Source organism: Aulostomus chinensis, chromosome 8 (assembly GCF_037954235.1).
Source record: "Aulostomus chinensis isolate RoL2024-O1b breed Wild chromosome 8, RoL_Achi_v1.0, whole genome shotgun sequence".
NCBI classification, from domain to species: Eukaryota; Metazoa; Chordata; class Actinopteri; order Syngnathiformes; family Aulostomidae; genus Aulostomus; species Aulostomus chinensis.
Genome location: NC_141327.1, coordinates 13,428,076 through 13,445,911, shown reverse-complemented (window position 1 = coordinate 13,445,911; position 17,836 = coordinate 13,428,076). Strand labels below are relative to the sequence as shown.

The 17,836-nt window shown below is 40.7% G+C and overlaps 1 protein-coding gene across 2 annotated transcripts in view; it reads left to right on the top strand.

The window, feature by feature from the left end:
• Positions 1–17,836, top strand: part of LOC147257257 (zeta-sarcoglycan-like) — a 345,523-nt gene that overhangs the window by 293,950 nt on the left and 33,737 nt on the right. For both annotated transcript variants that reach the window (XM_086211072.1, XM_086211073.1), the window contains exons 5-6: positions 1,386–1,508; positions 3,791–3,863. In XM_086211072.1, the coding sequence (XP_086067198.1) occupies positions 1,386–1,508; positions 3,791–3,863 (196 nt within the window). The remainder of the gene's footprint in view (positions 1–1,385; positions 1,509–3,790; positions 3,864–17,836) is intronic.

Below are 17,836 nucleotides of genomic sequence, written 5' to 3'. Positions count from 1 at the left end.
CTGATGAAGACAAATTGCTTCGCAACCTTTTTCTCCAGTTTAGGAGTATTGAGTTAGCTTTTTCCCTGCTGACATAGAAGATCTACTCTATTTCCTTTAAAACAGAGTAAATTCCTTCATTGTTTCTGTACTTCATTTTCATGTATCTGCTTGGTAACCAATATGTAAGGATTCTTAACATTATTAGAACGAGTATAGTCTCATGTGACATTGGCAGGTGACTTATTAAATTGTGATAACTTCCAAACTTCCTTTGTCACATCCCTCATTTCTCTAAGACAGTGGTTCTCAAAAAAATGGCTCTCCAAGTACCACTGTTGTCACGGAGGTTGGCACAGTACAAGGCTTCCCAGGCTCTTCCTCAGTCCACCAGAACAGTGATGACTACTTCAATCCTTGTGCCTCACTGTTTAGCATTATTTTCTTGCCAACATTAGCAGGAGCAGGTTCAGCTGTGCACGTGTGATTTGAACAAACGTGAGCACAAAAATACTCAAAGAAATACAAAACTTATGATGAAATGACACGTTTGCATTCAAAAGTGTTTACTTTTCTGATTTGCTTTCATTGTTTTTAATGCCTCATTTTCAAAACAACAAAAAAATAGTTCTGGGATTCCTCCAACCACTTAAAGGAGCTTGCAGACAGCTAGTGTTGGTGCAGTAGGTAGCCCACAGTTTGAGAACCTCTACTTGAAGACATGTAGGTTAAGTTAATATTCCTGCCAGTGTTCCTAAACAAGGTAGAAAAATAGAGTAGGCTAGAATGTCTTTATTGTGACTGTACCGGTATGACAACATTAAAAAGGCTTGTGAAAGTGCAAAACTTTGAAAAACTGGAGATCTGGAGTTGGTCCCTGAGCACGGCTCCCTGTTCTTTAGTCAATGCTTTTAGTGTCAAATCTTGTTGTATCTATATACATTTACAATCAGATTATATCCTCCTCCTCTCAGAATTAAGGGTTTTTGTCCTAAAATCACAAAGTTGTAAGTCTGAAGTTAAATTGAATTGCGATGAACTTCACACACAGAAAATTGTTCTAAAAAGCATCATTCACAGCTTCTTCAATGGAGCTTTACGTGACATCTCATTCCTGATAATCATCGCAGCTCAGGTGCCATTAGTCGCCAGGCTATAATGTCTAACGGTCCCGCAAACATCTCATATGTCTACTGATGCTGCACCGGTGTCACAACATTACAAAAATTGGATGCTGCGGTTCAGAGGTCAAATTCCTCTGTGGTTATTCAAGCTAAACCTTCACGCTCTAATGGTTCTGTAAGGAGCTTTAGACCAAAACATCTTCCAGATGGTACGTTTTATGTGCCATGAATGTGCCTCTGTTCTAATCTCTAACTATGCCCCTGTCTCTTCCACTTTCTTAGGCTCAGAAATGGTGGAGGCCCAGTGCCAAAGGTTTGAGGTGAGGAGTGCAGATGGAGAGAGAGTTCTTTTCTCTGCGGATGAAGAGGAGATCAGCATCGGCACAGAAAAGCTCAGAGTCACAGGTGGGCTTAAACACCAAGGCGACAAAAGATGCTTTCTCCCATACACACAAAATGACCCCTTGTTTACCTTTCCAACTTTAACCTTTATTCTCTGATTTTTTTCAAAAGGAATTTACAGGATTTTCACATTTTATAGACAGTTATTCTCCACTAGTAGCAGCAGGTTTTTGTTTTTTAGGGCTGCACTCATGGAAACAGGATGGTGCGACATTTTACTAACTGTTTATGCAGAGCAGCTTCAACAGCTGTGTAGGATCAGGCTCAGACTAATCCTTATTTTACACTTCTGCTTTTTTTCTTACATACGTAGCCACTTATTCTACACCGCAGCCTATAGTACAGTTTAGTGTGACATGCGCCTCCCTGGAAATGTAACCAGGCTACTTCATACCATCACATTTCCAAATGCTCATTTCTGTACCTGCTCCTCCTCTGATCTGAACCCTCGTCAGCGCTGTGTTTGTTTTACTAAATGTTGTTCCGTTGTTCAACATTTATTAGATCTTATCTCCAAAACTATTTTCTCCCCTTTTCACTGCCTGCCAATACTGGAAGTACACAAACAAAACTCTCTAAAGTGGCATAGAAGCCAGCTTGTGTTTCATGGGTGCAATTGAATAAATTGTAAAATTCACTTGAGGACAAACAGCCTCTATAAGCCAGCAGAAAAGATTTTTATGATTCACAAAAGAAAACAAGAAGGAAGACAAATATAAGTGAAATTGAAAAATAAGAGGGTTAATTTCTGAGTTCCGCTGCTTGTTTTGTATTCTGCCACATATATTTATATGTGTCATTTACCCAGCGCCTTCTTAAAGGAGAAAGAGTATCCAGTAGAAGAATGTGGCTAGGCAGTTTTTTGTTTCTGTGTGCATTTGTGCTGGTAATTTTGAATGGTTCCATTTTCCAGCAACAGCAGAAAAGGCATTTACTCAAAACACACAGATTCACCTTTCAAGGTGAACTATACAAATACAATCCAAACACACACACACGCACACGAAAGACCAGGTAATTGGGGAGACTTGTCCATTAGAGGCACTCTGAGGGAATGAGGCAGCAGATGATGGAGGGAGGGCTGAAGGAGTGGAAGTCTTGAGGCATTCGTTAGTTTTTGATGGAGGTGAGAGAAAAGAGACCGAAGCGTTCTGAATATGAAAACATCCATTCTGCTCATGTGCTGAGGTCTACTGGTGCCAAACGACGCTCCTGTTTGTTTATCTATATTTATTAACAGTTAAATAACGTTGTAAACTTTGAGATTGTTTACATATCTCTCCACAAACACATGCAATATTTAAAGCTCCTCAACAAAGACTGCCAGGCTACCATGGAAACTTGTAGAAGCCTTTTGTCGCCGCGCAATCACGGTGCCACGTCTACTTCCGAGGCACTACTGGTTCATTGCTGTCTGTGAAAGTATGAACCCAATGTGAAGCGTGTTTGTTACAGTGCCATTAATTTGCAAACACTTGTGTGCACATGGATGTTGTGTACACTTCACTCAATACAAGACAAGGAAAGTCTGCATCAGCTGTAAATATCAGAGCCAAAGGCGGCCCGGTTGCTAAGGTATACTTGAAGACGTGAGAAGCGCAACACCCATTTACCCACATCCAGCCGTCTTCATGCACATTCACCCAGTGTTCTATGGGCCTTGGAACAAACCTCCGAAAATTTGGTTTCAACAGAATTAATCCTCATCTGCTCCCCAGCACCTCATTGTAAATCTCCAAATCAAATTTTAGGTGTGCTGCCTAATCTTCAATCAAATGATAGCTTTTAGCTGTGCATAGCCTAAAGCAGTGGTGTTCGAAGGCCGAGGCAGTTCAGCATTAACCAGCCCCTGTGTAGGACCAAATAAATCACAGGAAGAATTTTACATCAAGAAAATGTGTTCTTGGTAGAATGTTTTTTAACAGATTTGACTATTTTTTTTCAGAATATCAAGCAATGTTTGCTTATGAATATTAATGAAACCAATGCTAATGAAAATCAGTGCCGTCTGATGGCTTTTATGAGGCAAAACATGCAAAAACTCAAGAGATCGAGATGTCCACCCACTCCAACCTCCACATCTTTGCTTTTGTTATATGTTGGTGCAAAGTTTTACCAATGAAGTAAATCTATCTGAACATTATCCACAGAGTAGAAGGCTGAGCTGGACTTGTTTCCTGTATTTTGTCTGTCTGCCAGAAATGTTACAGCTGATGTAATGTTTTCTTCACATTTGAGATGGCTTCTTCTTTCCTACCTTTCACTGACTCTCATCCTCTCCTCAGGGAATGAAGGTGTGGTGTTTAGCCATTCTGTAGAGACGTCACATGTCAGGGCAGAACCCTTCCAGGACCTAAAGTAAGTAAGTGTGTGTGTGTTTGTGTGTGTGGGTGTGTGTGTGTGTAAAAGAGATAGAGATAGAGAGATCTGGCACATTGATTCACTTTACAAATTCCCCTTGCTATTAATATTTTAGTTGTAGTAGGATATTCATACTCTCTGTCTGCTACATCACCTGGATGCCTCCAGAAACTACAGCCAATCTCTTTTCATTGATTTAAGCTGGACTTTTAACACAATCCAGCATTATGAGAGAATCATGAAAACGCAGCACTTCCGAGTTCCAACACCATGAGGATTCCATAACTTCATCCCCAGTAGTCCACAAGCAGTATAGATTGACATTCACTGTCACACACCATTACTCTCAATATACCAGCGCTCCACAGGGGTGGATACTCACTCCTTTTTCCAACCGTCCTCTTCTTCTTCACTCAACCAGTTCTTCTTTTTTGTGCGCCAGCGGTAGCAATACAGGCTGGATCTCTGATCTGCAAAAAATTACAGGACCCAGAACACCCACCTGGATAGATATAGACTGTCCATATGAACGAGCTCATGAGCTTCAAGGAACCTCTTTTTCTTATGTAACAATATGGAGAAAAAACAACAGAAACAAAAATAAATAACACAACACTTCATGTGACAGGCTGCCGTTTATACAGAGACAACCAAGCAGTTTTTGTTTATCATAGTTTCTGTTCCTCTTTGCAAGCCTGAGAGATGTAAGAAATGACTTCATTTCCAAGTAACCACCTTAAGTAACAAGAAACCGAAGCAGTGACGATAATGTTGTGTAACCACGGTGTAAGTGCTGTGTGTGATATATCTCTACATAATAGTTTGTGGGATGTATGTCATGTAAAAAACTCTGATAGAGCCAACTAGCCAGTCCCTTGCTACAATAAGCTCATTACTTGTACTCGGCAGACTGCAGAACCATTTGAGCCAGTGATTGGCAGCCTGACAGGTTTGACAGAGGGAACAAAAGCCCCTCAGTGGGCGTCAGTGTACAAGGGTCACGCTGTTACCGGGGGTAATCTTACACTGATACATGGACTAGAACACAAAAACTACATGCTGTACACACAAGCTGAGTTTGTATTTTTATTTTACTTTTATGTGACCACAAGCAGCTCGTGGCAGCTGAGTGTGATGAATCAAGTCTGTCGATACCTCGGATCAGTTTGAGCTGACGCCGCTTCCAGTAACAACTGCTCCGACTGCCGCCTTCTCTCCTAATGCATCCGAATGGGACAGACCAGTTGAGTGTGTATATCCTGTTTGTATTCTTGTCCCTTGTGCTCAGGTGTGTATTGGATGCCTTTGGGGGCATATGAAGTTCCCTCATTACTAATGTCTCAGCCTCAATTGAGGAATTGTCAGACATGATTTAGCTGAAGTGGCATTTAGCCAGTGAGGAATGGAAGAGAGAGAGGAGAGTCACAGAGGAAGATGGCGAAGTTCTAGGGTATGGCTCAATCAAGACTGAAGGAGAACAAAGGGGAAAAGGAACAAACCAAGCAAGATATATGTAACTGACCTGATAGTGGAAGACGACATTGAGATCAGACACTAAACAGAAAAGATAAAGGAGGGAGGAGTACCAGTATAAGGGTGATGAAGTGGCCAATAAAAAGATAGAAGCAAAAAGAAAGGACGGAGGAGAGTGACAGAGCGAAAGGACTTCAAGAGGAGTGGATGGAAGTTGTCTAGAATAGATTAAATCGAACGGGCTCCTGGAGGGCGACTGAGCCGTAGCATCAGCTCATACTGGCAGAATGAATATGAAAGCATTCAGCGTTTGTAATACAGCAACAGTTTCCCTTCTGTTCAGACTGCTGGAAAATCAGCAGGGAGATTCCAAATTAACCAAAAAGTTTCAGCTCTAACATGAAGTTGGATGTTTGTCTCGACTCATGTCGACCGCAGTGGATTTTTTTTTTTTTTTTTTTTACATGAGATAAATTACAGGACAGTATTGTTAGGGTTCTTGAGCATGTACTCTCTTTTTTCCCTATCTGTTATGGTAAGTTACCTTGTTACCAGAAATGTGTATTGTAGCAGTGTCAAGTTCCGGGCTCAACGAGTTGTGGTCATGGCTCGCTGGTTCTGGTGTGGTTGGTCTTCACTAGAACTGGCGCGTTCAAAGTCCTGGACAACCTTGCTGCCAAGTAAAGGGAGATAAACATGAAATTCCTCTTCCTGCAAGCGGTTCATTCTGCAGCAGGTATTTCTTGTTAGCTGAAGCTAACACCATTGTTTCACACGTTGGTATGAAACAACCAGGAGTCATGAAAAGAAAGACTTACATTTTCCCATATTTACCTTTCATCTCCTTTCTTGAGGAGCTTAGTACTAAATGTATGAATTCTATAGATACAGACAGACAAAAGAATGAATGCAAGCACATCAGTGTAGGTTGTCAGGATTTGGATGTCATGCATGCTGAGGGTGGGGTGGAGGTAGTTTGAGGAGCAGGTGAACAAGAAAGTCTTAGTGCAGAGAAGCAGGGAAGGGATAGGACAGGGTGAGTATAGAGTGAGGAGGAGGGGGAGCGAGAACATTGGGTCAGTAGTCGGGTCAGTGCCGATGAGCAGGGTGATGAAAGCTGCAGGTGGAGAGCAGGAAGCAGTCCAGAGTCAGAGATTATGAATACAGCGTCAGTGATGATGTTTGAATGTCTGTATGACGTTCGTTGACGCTTTTAGGATGTTTTATGTATTCAACGCTGGTTGTATAAGTAACGTTATTGTCATCAAAATCACTCATCAAAAGCCTCCCATCAGCATTTACTTCATCGCCATTGTTATCTCAAATGAGACTTACACCACTGCGCATACGCTCGTGTAGAAAAAAAAAGTTTAGAATCGAATCAACGCCAATCAAATTGAACAATAAAGAAATAAATACACATGCAAACACACATGGCCATCGCTGTTGTTTGGAGTGAAAGTCGTTTGCTTCAAATGTCTGCATAGTATGTTTGCAAGGTTTAGTGTATGTTTTTCACACATGATCATCTACTACTGCATTTAAGACTGTATAAAACTGAACTGTGAAATGAACACTTCAGGAAACAAACAACTGACCTGAACTATCTTTACATTCACACACACATCACCGTGACCTCTGCATCACCTGCAGCATTTCAGTGACGACTGAGATTATATTGACTTGAAAGGGTTATTATGCGACAGAAATATCAACCTTTTCCTTGTCAGCCTTTACCAGTTAAATGGAAGGGATGCATTCGTTGACACAGATTTATCTTTCACGGTTTTTAATAGAAACGCCAACATGAATAGCGATGTCACACAGGGATTGTAGTTGAGGTTTTCGTCTCTCTCCCATCATCGTAAACACCTTTTTTTATAGAACCTTGAATGTCTTTGCATTCCATTGTCCCGTTTATGGACATGTTTCCATAAACATAAGCGTTACGCCCCACCCTTAGGACTCCCTATGGGGAGAACAACACTCCACCAAACATAAAGCACATTTAAGGTAACCAAAGTTTTAGGATTTATTTACATGATTAGACCATAAAACAACAAACACACTGCATCAAGACATCTAAGTCATGCATTAGCATGACAAATATCTAAAACAAAGTCACAGACTGAAGAATTCTAACTGCTTGTACCTGCCTCCCAATCACCTGGTCGGTGGCGGTACAACCTAGGTGGAAATGCAAAGAGGGAAAAGAGAAAAGACATATATTAAAGTATAGCATTAAAAAAAAAAAATTAATGAAAAATACACATGGTAAATGCAAGGAGTAAGATCTGTCAAGAACTCTTAATGCAGTACTTCATGAAGTACCTAAAATCAGACCATTTATTGCCAAACCAAATAATGTCTTGTTCATTCTACATTTTATCTTCATTAACATGAATTTGTCATCTAATGTCATCTAATATGTAAAAAAAAAAAAAAAAAAACTCAACTAAAGTCCACAGAGGGCTGCACGGTGGTGCAGTGGTCAGCACTGTCGCCTCACAGCAAGAAGGTTCCAGGTTCAAGTCCGGCTCCATCACAGGATCTTTCTGTGTGGAGTCTCCATGTTCTCCCTGTTCCTGTGTGGGTTCTCTCTGGTACTCCAGCTTCCTCCCACAGTCCAAAGACATCAAGAGGGGACGAGGCTGATTGATACTCTAAATTGACCGTAGGTGTGACTGTGAGTGTGAATGGTTGTCTGTCTCTATGTGTTGGTCCTGTGATGGACTGGTGACCTGTCCAGGGGGAACCCCACCTCTCACCTGAAGGCTGCTGGGATAGGCTCCACCCCACAACCCTTAACAGGATAAGCAGTAGAAAATGGATGGATGGAAAATTCCACAGAAGACATTTTGCTTAAGTGAAATCACTTCCACATTTATGAATATGATTTGATGGAGTGAATCCCTCACTCACTTAATGCAATGAAGGAAACAAAAGAACTCCCATTCACAACAAGGACATGCATCGTGTTCTGAACCAAAGCTGATGATTATATTCAAATTGAAGGCCAAAAAAAACCCCAAAACCACTTTGCCAAAAAAGACCTGAAAAGCAGATATGAGCGGTGCTATCTTCTGAATGATTGAGGGACGTGAACTTGGCGTCTTGCTCTCTGAGAGGAAGGAGAGATATTTACTTGTGGATGGAAATCATACATTTGCATTCGTGCATTTGTTAATATTTACATGACCTGACTTATTTTTCTCTTTGGCCTCATCTGTGCTTCCTGGCTCTCTCTCGCTGTTGACTCAAACTTACTGACACACGTACCTCTCTTGTCCTTGTTCTCATTCTGTCTAGTTCTCCCCCCAAGTGCACTCCTTGATTTCTTTCTCCTCCTTCTTTCCCTCTTCTGCCTTGTTATGAAAAGTAGAAGGTTATGGCAGTGAAGGTAAATGGGACATGTAATGAGCAGATTGAAGTCCATTTAAAGTTAACGATCTACCCTACAGTTAAACAGTCACAGGGGGGTCATGGGATACAATTGATAGATAGACTGTGGGGTTTGCATGCTGCAATTAACGGCCAGCACTTTTGTAACCCGTTTTTGCTCCATATCGATCAGAAGAATTAATTTTTGATACCTTAATGCAGCACATTTGAAAGTCATTTGCAAGGAAATAAGTTTTGTTCTACACTGGCGACAGGATGAAAAATGCATCCAACTAAATGGATTAGATAAAAGACTGGATGAGACACTTAACTTCGAGTCGTATTTGGGCAAACACAGACTCGGTGTCAAGTTGAATAGGGGATACATGATTGACAAGGCTGAGGCACCAGTCCCTCAGTTTCATAAAAAAATTAGTGAGCCACAGTAAAATGTAACGAGAAGTTAACAAGAAGAGATTTGATTTTTCTTCTGCGCCACTGAATGGCAGAAGAACTGTGCAGGAGCAACCGTGGAAGTCTATATTTATTATTATGATATATTTTTTAATTTTATTTTATTTTATCATTTGTCATGATTGAACTTTTTTTTTTTTTTTTTTACTGCCACACTGACACGGAAATATCTGATACCTATCAATAACACAAATAGAAAATCAAAGGAAATTAATTTAGAAGGGGAAAAAAAGCAATGGGAAAAACAAAAAGTAAACTAACCAGAGTTTTACATGTTAGTAGAAGCCCTACAGGAGAGTCCTGGGATTGGGTTGCCAGCTCAGATTGATTTGCATCCAAACCGTAGACAAACAAACAAACAAACAAACACTGCAATAAACTTACTCTACAACAAGGCCAATACATGCATAATGACACAAAATTATCTATCCTTCAAAAACTAATTTTTTTCCAGCCCAATGTGATCAAAATAAGCCCAAATGAGTGGAAGAGGAATCAGTCTGGCAGCTTAGGGTTCCGGTCAAGTAAAACCTCCATAAGTGACAGCAAATGAGATTTTGAGGGACCACTCCGATAGAAGGGGTACCCAGTGACCCCCACAACCTCCATAAGCTACTGGTTTCATTGTTTATCATCAGTGACCCGAGGTTTTGAGCCTTTGGGTATTAAGTATCTGTTGTTTTTGAGGATGTCAGATGAGGCTCAAAACAAGCGAGTGTGTAACAATGCTAGAAGTTACTAGCGGCAACAACGTTCTCTGATTTTCCAGAGAAGAGGAATGAAACGTCTCACATTTTGAAAGCGATCACCAATATCAGCCATGTTCACACTTGTCTGCTTTTGTTCTAAACTGTTTTCCCCGCTTTAATGTATTGAGGGAGAGGCCGGGAGGCAGGCAAGCAGGCACCGGTCGCTTTGGAAAAAGTGCTGCGCCTGGCATCTTTAAAAGTAGCACGGTTCAAAATCTTAGAGAAACATTCATGAGAGTGACTGACTACATCAAAAAATATGAATAGAATATGTAAAAAGTCAGAATGGAGCCGGGATTGACAATACATTCGGAAACAACTATAAACAGAGTAAATATGGAGGCAGTAGCTGTTGGAAAGTTAGAAGGGAATCGTCGTCTGATGGGAACACATTGGCTGTGTTGTGGGAGTTTAAGAGTTTACAGTTTACTGATTGTGGCAGCAACTCCAGTGAGTCACTGTGATAACAAAACAGCTTTTTCATTATCAGCACAAACATGGAACAGAGGCTGCAGTTAAACTACTAAACCATGACAGCCTTGTATACTGGAAACTGGATGTACAAAAGATGAACGGACAGGCAGATTGTTAAAGATAACTCAGCTTTTAGGTTGGGGTCGTGAATGAATCTGAATTTGACAAACCTACCAGTTTCTTGACTTCTTCATTTACATTTGCAGTATAATTGAATTGACCAAAATTGCGGTGATATGAAATTACCAAAGCAGTCTACTTAGAGGTGATGTTTTGGGCATCCTACTGTTTCTAATGCAAATTCTACCCTTCAAACTAAAAGGTGACCACACCCCAAATTTGTGGAATCATCTTCCACAATCCATGGACTGTTTTGAATGACACCTTCAAAACCAAATTATGTTGGCAAGGCTCCTTGTTTCATTTCAGTCTTGATTGCTTTCGATCTCTGTGCCTTGTTGCATGATACGATTTTTCAGTTTTGTTGTCTATATACAGTATATAATGTAACTATATGTTTTAAAGTGCTATATAATCTCGTCTGCTTTATTTCTGTACCTATGAAGCAGTTCACTCCTCTGCAATGAAAATTGAGGGTAAAAATAAGTGGTGGACCACAAACAAAATACATGCACATCTTCATTCAGAACAAAAGGTCAACATCAGTCAAGTGCACCTGAGTGTTGGAGATGTATTGGAAAAATATTCTCAGTGTGGATATGTGCGCTTTACATACGTGAGCACCTGCTATCACAAGTCCCGTTTCAGTTAATGGGATGACAAGCCATTGCCATGGCAACTGAATTTACATGCCGCATTGGCTGAGAATGATCACCTCCTATTTATGAAAGCTAACGGAAAATCCAGTGAACTTCAGTCAAAATTCTCATGTAAAGTCTTTCGTTTGTTGGCTCTCAAAAAAATAAATGTATGGATTTTTGCAGTCCCCTTTAAATTTAGTGTCTCAATTCATCAAGCTTCAGAGTACCAAATGACAAAATCCACACTTAAAGTTTTAGTGCCGAGGGCTTATCGAACACACAAACTCTTCATAGTCGTACATTCATTCAAACAGAATGCAATTGTACAACTTCTGCCAGACCAATTCAGCCGTCTGATGACATAGTGCTCTTGTCAGTGCAGCACTGTTGTGGGTCTTTTAATCAAAACACCACTCAGCCCAGAGTGACATCAATCAAGACTAAACCATCTCTCAACAACTGGTGCCTTTTGACTAAATCAAGCAAAATGAAGCCGTAAACAGACCTTCAAACTTTTGCATCTTCTCTTTGAGGTACCGAGCAGCCTTTGATTGTTGAGTATTTCCATGAACCTGTGTGCAGCCTTCTTTCAGTATTAAATTGCCCTCTGTACAGAAAATAAACATTGGTTCCAGCTGCTTCATACTTTTAATAATTCCTCTTTTTGGGGGGGCTTCTTTTTGATGTAAATTAGTCTTGCACGGCCTGATAAATGTATAGTTTTCCACTCACAACATTGATTGACAGAATGGAATCGATTTATTGCTGATATTCCCTTCATCTACTCCAAGAATTGTAGTGCAGTTGTTCCACCTCTGCATTTAACAGTTATCATATCTTTAAACGGTTCTCAACACTGAGCTTAAATATGACTATTTCCATATGATGATAATTTCTATTTTTAGTTGTTATAGTGATGGATATGTGTGTGAGAGAGAGAGAGAGAGAGAGAGAGAAAGTGTGTGTCATTGTACTTGAGATGTTATGATGCTGTGTGTCCATGGAGATAAAGATGTCCTCTTGTCCTCCATCTGGATGAGATAGACAGAATCATACAGGGAGAGAGGGTGAACCCCTAAGTGTATGTCCATGGAAACTGAAAATTACATTTAAGTAAGTCCAAAATTACATTAAATTAACAAATCTGCAGGTAACACATGGAGGTGAGCAGGAATAAATACGATAGGCCGCCAGTGAGGGAATCAGGGACAGGTGAGCTGGTTGGCATGGCAACCAGATGGCAGATATCTGAAGTGAAGTCCAGGGGCATCTGCTGGTCTGCAGGACAATTGCAGAGAATTGAGAAAAAAGGGGTGGTTGAGGGAGGCAAGGGTTGGGGTCAAACAGTCACTTTAGCTTCCGTTAGCGATACAACCATCCCAAAGAAAAGGAAAAGAGGGTAACACCACATTAAAAACCACACACCACTCTTCTTTCCTGTGTCCTAACCAGCTCTTTCCTTGAACCTGACCATGTTTTTCATTGAGGTTTCGGGAAAGTGTTTAGGAAAAGACGATAGACTCACGGTCACAACAAAAGCGTTTCCTGCAACCGCTCAATAAACACTGACAGCAAGCTGTCGAAGGTGTAGACAGAAACTGAGCTAAAGAAGGACAAACTTCAATCAGCCTATAAAAAAACTGAGCGAACAACAGAAAGAAAAAGGGTTGCAAAGCTTGATTGACAGTCAAGCGGCCTGCAGGCTCGATGGCTCTAATCTCCAAATGATTTTTTTATTTAAATCCTATTTTAGTCCTATCTCGATGCTAATCCCCAAGGTTGTCTTTTTTTGTGTGTCCATCTTTGGTGTTAAGCAATAAGCATATTGCTGTGTTGTTTTGGCACTGAATTTCCCAGTCATCACTTGTTTATCAAGCAGCGTGGGCAATGCTGTTATATATTTCTCTGAAGATTTCCCGCTAATGAAAACTGAGGCTCTGTAGGCGGTTGTCTTCTCTGCAGGGGAGTTAACTCTAACAAAAATACAATATTTGTACGGGATGTTTTGTAAAACAACAAAATAAAAGTACAAAAAAGCCTTTTAGCACAGTTACTGGCTCAAAGAGGTTGCTCAAGCTAACACCTCCCTCAACTGTACTCTTCCAAAGAAGTTAAATGAGGGATGTAGAGTAAATAGGTTACATGGAGAGAAAAAAAAGAGGAGGGGGCTGTATTCCTGGACAAAAATACAGTGGGAGTTGAGGAGGCAGTGCAAGAAAAGAGCAGATGAAAATAAACAGAGCGACAAATATATTCAAATATAGAAATAAAAGTGCAGTCAGAGAGGAAAACACTTTAGATGGATGTAATTATGGTTGGAAAATGTAAACATAAATAAGTAAATGTACATATAAATAATGCTAGTAAAAAAAACAAAAAAAAACATAACCGAAGAGGTGAAAAGGTTATAAATGGAGTTGTGACTTTACAGAACAACCCTGACAGCAATAAGCAGCAAACATGTATTATATTGGATTATAGTGCTTCTGCCTATGTCATAAAGGCAGTATCGCTCGACAAACTACCGTGAGGAAGAGCACTAGAAAAGAAGAAAAAAATCAATCAACAATTACCTGAGGAGTCTCACGCAGCAGCAGCAACAGCAGCATCACCATGCTGGCAGCCAGCAGACTTTGGGTTACCTCAGGCCTTTCTCTGATGCCTGGCTCCACAGCAGAGAGAAACAAGCTGCTGCTGCTGCACAGTCAATATTCCCCCATTGCTATCCATTCTCACATCCTTTTATCCCTCGCTCTGTGCCTTCCCCTCCTCTTTCAGTCCTGGGGTCATGAGAAGGCTCCCTTGAGAGAGTTAGCCCCTAATACTGGCGAGGGAATCGGAGTAGGATTTGAGATCTGTGCCCTTTCCCCTCTGCCTCGTTCTATTTCCATGTATCTATCCATCCTTTCATCCAAGAAAGTTACAGAGGACTGCAGAGGAGCCTTACCCGAGTCTGAGGCATGGGAAGGGATTTTGTTTAGAAAGAGTCCAATACTGTTGAGCAGCAGTTTTCAAGCTGGGCAGGGACAGTAAATTCCATAGGTACAGAGCCAAATACAAGACTTTATACAAAGAACACAACACATCGGTTTCCCATCAAAACCTCTCATGGCTAAAAGTAGCTCCTAACTAGCTGAGTTACAGGGAACATGGTCAGTCCAAACTTTAGGACTTAAAACTTAGTCTGAGAGAATCCACGGGGAGTTTTAAATCATAACCCACCTACAGTCAGCCAACGAGCAACAACCAAAATGATCAAGTTACACAGAAAACGATGTTCTGCACAATTTACTTAGACGCAGGGGGAACAAAGTTTGCAGGGCTGATTAACATCAATTCATTTTATATTTATTAGATATATTTAAAACACGGTGTCATTCAAAATGAACGTTTTCACTGTCTGGCTGCAATCAAGATGAGATTACAGTCCTGCATCAATGTTTGCTTTTCTGACAGAAGTCCGAGTGCAGGAGTGAGGATCCTCTCATCCTTTAAAAAGCACTTAACATTGGTGTCATATTTAAAAAAAAAAAAAACTTGACAAATTGTATGATAAATCAGCACAGACCCTTTTCTTTTTATGAATTTGTGGGTTTTTTTTTTCTTCCCAACATGAGAATCAATCAAAAGATGATTAGCCTTGTGCTTCCCACAGATGAGCCTGTAACAGTCACCCGACGTAGAGAATCAACATCAGGGGTTAATCTGCTCCCACTAACTTTCACTAGACGATAGACACGATCGTCATAGTTTAGTGGCTAATAAAAGTAGCCTGAATCACGCACTTAATCCTGCTGCTTTATCTGCATGCTCATATGTCATACATGTAAAATGGATGGTGGATATAAACTGCGGTCATCTAATTTGTTGAAGAAATATGTGTGTGTGTGTGTGTGTGTGTGTGTGTGTGTGTGTGTGTGTGTGTGTGTGTGTAAGAATTCTAAGATCATTTACTTGAACTCGTGAGGCGTTACCATCCAATAACACAAGCATCATCGTCCAGTTCCTTTCCAGTTAACAGGGTCAATGAAGAACTTCACTGGTCACAGTCAACCCGCACTGTTTCATTGAAGCGATGTGTCACTGTTTTAGAGGATACAAACAAAAAGTGAGTTTGGTCATGAGAAAGAAACCTGTTACCAGAATCAAAATTCTCCATACGGTACAAGAGAGGCCATTTTTTTATTTTGAAATGGTCAGCATTTTTTGTCGCAGTTCACATTTAAAGTTTCATTTTGCTGAAGGCCTCTTTTAATCCGTGCAGGCTACAAGTGATGATGTCTAATCCCCAGATTGAGAAGAAACTGCCTTCCTCCATCCAGAGAAACACAAGAGAGGAAGTATAGTTGACTAACCCACCCAACACCCAGCAAATACGGTTATTTATGATGGAGGATTGCCTTTGAGCCTTTAAAACTACTCTATCCTCCCGTGGCCTCTTTTTTTCTCGCCGGTTCTTCTCTGGAACTCAAACATATAAAGTGTTGTTGTTTTTTTCCTCTCATGATTCATCCATCCATCTTGCTTCATATTACACAAGATGAACCCCCTGACAGTGGTTTTACAGTATCGGTGTGGGTTTCCATCCTGATCCTCAGGAGTGCTGCTGCTCTCTCCTAATGAACAGCTAATTGTTAATTGCCATCAGCTGGTGTCCCAGTTGTAAAGTTGCAGCATATTAAACAGAAAGAGTGATCCCTGAGTCCTCCACACAGGGAGGGGGATCGACTGTATCAAACCAGATGGAGGGCATCTTGCTCTGACCTCCTCTCCATCATTCATCTCTCCATCCACCTGACAGTGTGTCCTTTAGCCTGGCGGACTGTAATAAATGTGGTTCTCTGGTCGGGAGCCTGGAACAAAAATTATTTCTTGTTTCTCTCTAGTAGGTCCCTATATAACATGAGCGATATGACTTAATGACCCCGGGTTCCAGGGCTACTTCCAACTGAACCAAATTACAGACTGTAAAATTTTACGAGTCCTTGTAGTCGGGGATGGCGAAATGATTCACCCCCGTGGCCTCCATTTTCCTCTCCTCTCTCAACCACATATCCTACAAATGACTCATCTGGACAATAACAAGTGAATGTTTTGGTTTAAAAAAAAAAAAAACGATACAATTTTCTTATACAGGAGAGGCTTGCAAGAATCTACTTAGAAAAGGTCCATGTTCATTATCTAGAACCGTTAAATGAAAGTCAAAGGTGTTACACAAAATCCACAGTGTCTTCAACTCCCACATGAGAGAAGCACACAACACATTTAGGTTTTAATTGAGGTTGCAATCCTCAGCTGCCTGCTACAGACAACAGTGCGATCTGAATTCGGTCCGTGTTCTCCCTACTCCAATACTGAAGGAGCCCTGAAACAGTTGATTTAACCAGGTTGTCCTCTGAACAGCCAGATGGAGGAATGTAGTGTGGGATGGCAAAGTGCGCAACCTAATTAGCTTAACAAAAAAAAAAAAGAGAGGGAGAGAGCGCGAGAGAGAAAGTCAGCGAGTAAGCCCGCCCCTAGCTGTTTCTGATTAAAAAAGTTTGGGTTCGTGTCAAAGTAATTGGATATCATTAAATTTTAGAATGAGCCACATTCTCTTTGAACTGTGCCTTTGGGGAAAGCTTCTCTTCACACCCTTTAAAAATAACAGCTCACTTTCCATGATGTTTTTTTTTTGTGTAAATTATGTCTATTTATTTTATAAGGTCAACTTGACAAAAGGATCAATTGCAATGAGACCATTTAGTTCTTTACCTTCTCTCTCCTGGACATCCTTTTCACACTCGATCACCTTAAGTGTTCCCTATAGTTTGATGCTAAACGTGGATCAAACCCTTTGACATTTCTTTATCCGTAACCATTTCTCCATCGATATCATGATTGTTGACCTGCTGTTAAGCTTATAGTTGGTCAAAGTTTAAATTGGTCTATAAATTCACAGTTCACTCAATAAATAGGCAATTTCTCTAAGCGACGCTGATATTGTCTCTGATTAGTAGAACTGAAGCTCATTTGTGTCCATTAAAAATACTTTAAGTCCTGAGAAAATTGCTGTGCTGCAATTGGATTTTCGACGTATCTACACCCTCTTCTTCCTTGGTACAACAAGGACAATCAGCCGTGCCCCGCTTCTGCTCTGGTTCTTATTGATTAGACACACAAGCAATAACTGGGAAACAAATGGAGCAAAGGAAGGCAAACCCAATCAAAATCGAGATTTGTTATGGGAACAATAATGTACCAGAATTTCTGGGCGTTCTGTTTTAAGAGGTAAGCTGATATGATATATTTGATATGCCCAGATTCTTCTTTTCTTCAGTGTCTTCTTAATTCAAGATATGTAGTACTCAAAAGAAACCTGTCTGAACAAGACCTTGACAGACGTATATCAGTCGTAGAATCACGCTATTTGAAGGGCAGTGGGTGAACTGTAAAAAAACCAAAAACGCGTGACACGAGGGCCCACCTGCATGCAAAATGTTGAGATGTCATGTTTGATTCTTGATTATAAAAGCACCTAATTAGGTATGTTGTCATGTTGGAGCTGCTTAAAAGGCCCCTCCTCTCCTTCGTAAGAGCACCTGATAGGGCAGTGCATCATTTTACCAACCAGAAAGGCATTCATTATGACACGTCATCAATTAGCAAATAAACTGGC